Here is a 5,712-nt window from a genome sequence, read left to right on the forward strand (position 1 = left end):
AAAAATAAAAAGAAAACATTCCTTTAAAAAATATGAAGGAGAGAGAGAGAGAGAGAGAGAAATTATTTACGTTTACTTTCCTGGAAAGCTGCTGACACCCATTCGTCAGCACATCACTGCTTCCAGGCAGCAGTAAGGCAGGCCCCAGCCTATATGTGCAGTACAGAAGGCAACAAGTTTGGCCCGGCCAGTTCAATCATGGGCTCGGAGAGGGCACCCACAGCCAGGCTACCATGAGCTCAGGAGAGCCCAGAGCAGTGAGAGAAAGGCACCTGGACCTGCCAAAGATGAGAGGGCACCGAACCAGACACTACTCTGGGACGATGGCAGTGGCCACAAATTGGGGTGTCAACCTGCTCCCCAGGGCCTGGAGTCCAGCCCCTCCTGGCTTACCTGCTGAGTGTGAAGGGACCCTCTTGGCATCACTCACTTCGTGAGTCAGTGGCCCAGGACCTGGCCAGCCAAATAAATGGGACTCAGCTCTGCTGGGGCACCAGTGGATCTGAGGAATCCTGGCTGCCTAGATCCTCATGGTGCCCCAATTCTTTCAGCTCCTGCCTGGTACAAGCAACTGACCGGAGGCCCCACCCCGGCCTGGCCTTGTGGTGCTTCCCAGATGGGTGCTCTCCTGAGGCGGGGAGCCAACTAGCCCTTCTCAGGGAGCTCCGCAGTGTACGGGCCATATTCCCAAACTAGCCCCTGCCCGTCTTTCCCTTATCTCATACCCTTCCCACCCCTTCCATTCTGTCTTTGGCCAGGCCCAACTCCTTTACTTCTTTTTGTTTTTTTTTAAATATATTTTTATTGAGAAGAGAGGAGGGGGGAGAGAGAGAGGAACATCAATGATGAGAGAGAATCATGGATCAGCTGCCTCCTGCACGCCCCACACTGGGGATAGAGCCTGTAACCTGGGCATGTGCCCTGACCGGGGATCGAACCATGACCTCCTGGTTCATAGGTCGACGTTCAACCACTGAGCCACGCCGTCAAAACAGCTTCTTTCTCCCTCAGTAGCCATCCTCCCCCTCCAGGCCCGCTCTCCTTCTCCACATAGCAGTCTGAGAGGTATTTTAAAAACAGAAACCAGATCCTGCCCCCTCTTCTGCTTACAACCCTCTGTGGCTCCCCATTGCCCTCAGGGTCAGTCCAGACCCTCTGGCCCAGTGAATGAGGATGACCCGACATGGCCACTGCCTGTGATCTGGCCTCACCATTCTGCCAACTTGCACATTGTAGTGGCTCTAGTCACTTTGACCTACTTAGGGTTCCCCAAACGGGCCCAGCTGGATCAAGACTCAAGGCTCTGCTCATGCGAGTCATTCTCGGGCGTGGCCAGCCCACTCCTGCTCACCTGTTTTCCCTGTCTCTTGAACATCCCTTCTGTGCCTTGCCCCATTGTTTGGTGACACAGGCGGGGGCCCCAGAAGCAAGTTAGCTGGCTCCCCAAGAAGCCCAGCCGAAGCAGCTGCCCTCCCACGGAGCAGCCTCCAGGTCCTCGTCAGGCCTTGCCCTGAGGGACACGGGGCCCAGGACGGACTCACTGCACCAGCTACCCCACCTCTTCTACACGCCTCAGGTCAGCTCTGCAGCCCAGCCTGCCTCTGGGTGCAGCCTGGTGCCCCCATCATCCCCCTCACCCCGCACACTCCAGTGGGCCCTTTGCATGTATGTGCCTGCGTGCGGCTGTGGGTGCCTCCCTTCCTCCTCAGCCGCCCCCACCCCCATCCTGCCAGGCACTGCGTTAGTCTACCAACCTATCATATCATTCCATCCCACAGCAGGGGCTCCGGGAGAGGGAGGAGCTGGCAAGAGCTGGAGCTGAGCTTTGCCCTGTGGGCTCCGCCCCCGCTCCTCCTCCTCCCAGAGAAAGCCGGAGCTCCTTGGGGGCTAGGGCAGCAGCTCCTTCTTCCTTGGGGCCACAGCAGATGTCCCTAAGTCCCTGTTCACTCATTTCTTGGGCCTCTGAGGTGACAATGCAAGGAGGCAAAGGTAGACCAGCCAAGGAGGAGGCCGGTGGCTCAGGGCACACGGCCTGTGAGCACTCAGGTCTTTCCCATCCCACCCCATCCCCAGCCCTGAGCTCCCTGCAGGGAGAGGCCACCAGGGGCCAGACCTGCGGGGGTGCCCCTGGGTCCTGACTGGGCTCCCCGCCTGGCCCTCTGGGCAGGGCATGGGCGGGGGAGTGGCGTGAGCAGAAAGTCAGCTGGTGAACAGTTGGCAATGTTTATTGTAAGGCAGGGTGAAGGGTGGGAGCCCGAAGTGGCAAACTCCAGCAGGCCGGGGGTGAGGCTGGGGGCTGGGTAGGCCAGCGCCCAGGGAAGGCCTGGCAAGTGCCCGGCTAAGAAGATGCTCGGCTGAGGATGGGGCCAGGGAGAGAGGTAGCGGTCCAGTGCCTGCTCCAGACCTCAGTGGGGCTGATGGTCAATGCTGGTGCTGCTTGTGGTGCAGGAAGTGGACCTTGCCCCCCTGGGTGGTGATGTCACCTAGCCCCTTGCACTCAGTCCTCCAGGCTCGGGCTATCAGGCGGCGTGTACATGGGCCGGATGTGAGCCCAGTTGCGGGCCTGCTCGTCGGCCCAGGTGAGCAGCTCGGCCGCGCGGTGCAAAAAGACCATGAGCAGCGTATGCACATCTCCCTCGGCCGAGTGGGCCGCGCTTGGCTCTGCCTGGAAGTAGCGGCGAAAGAGGCTGCCCAGGCTGTAGCCCTTGCAGCCCTGGGCCCGGGTGCCATGGCTGTGGGCACGGTCCAGGCCCCGCAGGGCTGGCAGCGTGTCCAGGCAGGTGGTATCCCGCGGCAGGTGGGCACCTAGGCGTTGCAGCTCCGTGCACAGCAAGGGGAAGTCGTAATCAAAGCCGTTGTGAGCCACAAGGCAGATGGGGCCCTCCTGGCGGCTGAGGAAGGCCTGCAGCGTCCGCACCACGGCCTCGTCGAAGCCGGCCTTCCGGCACTGAGCCAGGCCCTCGCTGCTCAGGCCCGTGATCTCGCTGGCCTTGGAGGTGAAGGGGCGCTCCGGGCACATACACAGGGTAAGCTTGTCAAGGATACGGGGCAGCACGGGGGTGCCAGCCTCATCGTGCTCTGGGTTCTCCAGAGAGGAGCGGTGGACGGCGAACAGGGATATCTCAGCAATCTCGGGGTCCACATTGGGGAGCCCAGTGGCTTCCAGGTCCAGGAAGACAAAGGTCTCAGCCCGGGGGACCTCAGACATGGTGACGTTCGCACGGGGACAGTGACACCTAAAGTTGCCAGAGCAAGAGGCACAAAACCTGAGGGCCAGAGATGGGGATGCCTGGGCCCAGCCACCTGCAGGTATCCCAGTGGCCAAGGCTCCAGCCCCTCTGGGTCTCCTTCCTACCACCCACACTCCATCCGGTAAGACCTGAGGCTTTAGGGGTGATTTTAAAGGCCCACATTCAGGGAGCCTGCGAAGGGGCCTCCAGAGCTTGGACCCGGGGACCAGGGACTGTCACTTCTGTCCAGGATGAGGCCTGCCAGGGGCTCATCACCCCCTCCATTCTGGCCCCCAGTCCCTCCTTGGCCATCCCCACTACCAAGTAGTGAAGAGCAAAAGGAACGCCTGATGTGACCAGAAGCCTCTGCCTCCTGTCTCCAGGTCCATGTCATCAGCGACATGGGGAGGTATAACCCAGGATGGTATCTTCACTGAGACACCATGGCCAGGAGCCTCAGGCATAGCAGCCCAAGTGTGTACCCCTAGGGTCAGCTGCCAGGAAGCAGGCACCTGAGAAAGCCTGTCATCCCCAGCCTCCCTGGCACTCAGGTGCTGGCCCCAACCTGGCCTCCACCTGCCTCCGGGCTCTCAGTGGCTGTCCTCGCCAACCCAGCCACGCTGGCTTACCTGGGGCGGACGCTGTGGCTGGCTTCCTGGGCTGCTGGGCACCTGTCTCCTGCACACAGGCTGCTCCAGGCGGCCTTTAATCAGTGCCCTTTAATCAGCAGCCGTGGCCCGCCCTCAGCCGCCTGTTGGGCAACAAGGAGGCCCGAGGCCGCAGGACCTGTGTGTCCGGCTCGCCATCCTCTTACTCGCTCACAGCCACCGGATACACACCCGTGTTGACAGATCGGGAAGCAGGCTCCCAAAGCAGAATCTCGGCCAGCCCATCGGCCACAGGCCGAGGACGTGTTGTCACAGGCACAAGGAGGAAGTGCGAGCCTCCCGCCCAGGCGTGTCTGCAAGTCTGAGCCAGCCAGGCCGCAGCAGCTGGGCTTGGCCAACCTGGGTTCGATGCCCAGCCCCACGCTGGAGCACCTCTCACAGAGGCATGAGGCCCCCCTCTCCAGGGCACAGTCCCCCTTGTCATAGAGGACCAGGCTGCCTCTTGTGAGGACAGTGACCTTGGAGTTGGAAAGAAGCACCTGCACACACCTTATTCTGCCATGAAGGGGAAGGGTGCACTCTAAGGATGGGGCCTTAGTAGTACCCCGTGACTGGGGGCAGCTCACCCACCTTGTGGCCAGGAAGGGGAAATGGTATCTGCCTCATGGGTACAATGACCCACAATATCTAAGGAGCCTGTAGCATGCGCTTCCGGGTTATGGCAGGGAGGCACGAGGCCTGGCCCTTTGAGCCATGTGGGTTTCGGCTGGGCCAATCCTTCCCCTCTGAAGGAGCAATGTGAGGGGCAGGGGTAGGGGGCTGTCCCAATAGCACCTACAGCCTCAGGACCACGGAAGCAGGGGAGAAGCCTAGCCCCTCAGCCCCTGGGCTCCAGGGCCTCCCCAGCCCACCAGGTTTGGCCAAGAGTGAAGGACACAGTTAAGATAAGAGGTGGGGGAGGTGGCAAGACCATCCCTGGTCGGAGAACCTCATCTGGAGCAAGATGTGGCAGCAGTTGGCCTGTAAAGTTAGCACACCTGGGCAGTGGTGACCTTGGGCCTGCCTGTCCTCCCACCTCCCACTATAACTGTGTAGGGGATGCCCCAGGCAGGCAATCGGGGTTCGGGGAGGAGACAGCTTGAGCAGGAGGCGGCCTGGCACCCAGCTCCCGGGAGCCTCCGCTTTGCAGCACCCACAGGAGACTTGGGGAAGCAAAGGTGCAGCTGCAGGGAACGGGGCAGAGGTGCCAATGAGGCTGGTGGAGGCCCTCCCCCAGGCCTGCGGAGACGGGGGCCCCACCAGTTGTGCCTGTTCTTGTGCTAGGAGGGAGGGAGGTGGCTGTGACAGGCACACTGCTCAGGAAGATACTGGGTCACCCTGAAAAGCCCAGAGAACAGCTTCCTGGACAACCAGTCAGGTCACCAGCAAGAATTCTCCCAGCTGGTACCAGGCACCGTGGGGAGGAAGGAAGAGGGAACATGGGCTGGGTCCACAGGATCCCCGATGTAGTGGGTGCAAGGGATGGGGGTGAGGGACTGCGAGGACCCTGAGACTGATCACAGGAGAGGCTGCAGCTGGGCAGGGGGCAGGCTGTGGTCATAGGTGGCCAGGTGTCATGGCAACGTGGAGATTTTCAGCGCTTGGCATCGCCAAGCGTGGCAGGGGATAAAGTGAAGCAACAGGAGCTGCTCGTGCCCATGCAGACGAGGAAGGAGTGGAGCAGGGCCCAGGCCCCCCAGGACAGCAGGTGTGGCCCAGGCCCTGGAACCACCAGGATGTGAAGAAGGGAGGATTGGGCAGCAGGCACCACAGGCCACTCAGCCCGGGCCAGACAGCAGAAGGAAAGAAGGAAGGAGGCCGTCACGCAGAGCCAT

General features: G+C 61.2%; 1 protein-coding gene across 1 annotated transcript; it reads right to left on the bottom strand.

Moving 5' to 3' along the window:
* Nucleotides 1-2,208: 2,208 nt before the first annotated feature.
* TREX2 (three prime repair exonuclease 2) lies at nt 2,209-4,543 on the bottom strand. The gene is made up of 2 exons (XM_080652703.1): nt 3,860-4,543; nt 2,209-3,236 (listed from the first exon to the last, which is right to left on the bottom strand). Exon 2 carries the CDS (start codon nt 3,206-3,208, stop codon nt 2,498-2,500), a length of 711 nt encoding a protein of 236 aa, XP_080508829.1. The 5' UTR covers nt 3,209-3,236; nt 3,860-4,543; the 3' UTR covers nt 2,209-2,497.
* Nucleotides 4,544-5,712: the final 1,169 nt, after the last annotated feature.

Source organism: Plecotus auritus, assembly GCF_963455305.1.
Source record: "Plecotus auritus genome assembly, chromosome: X".
Lineage (NCBI taxonomy): Eukaryota > Metazoa > Chordata > Mammalia > Chiroptera > Vespertilionidae > Plecotus > Plecotus auritus.

Bases quoted from the DNA above. Each gene is read 5' to 3' on its own strand.
- TREX2 (XM_080652703.1), bottom strand. From the start codon at position 3,208: ATGTCTGAGGTCCCCCGGGCTGAGACCTTTGTCTTCCTGGACCTGGAA.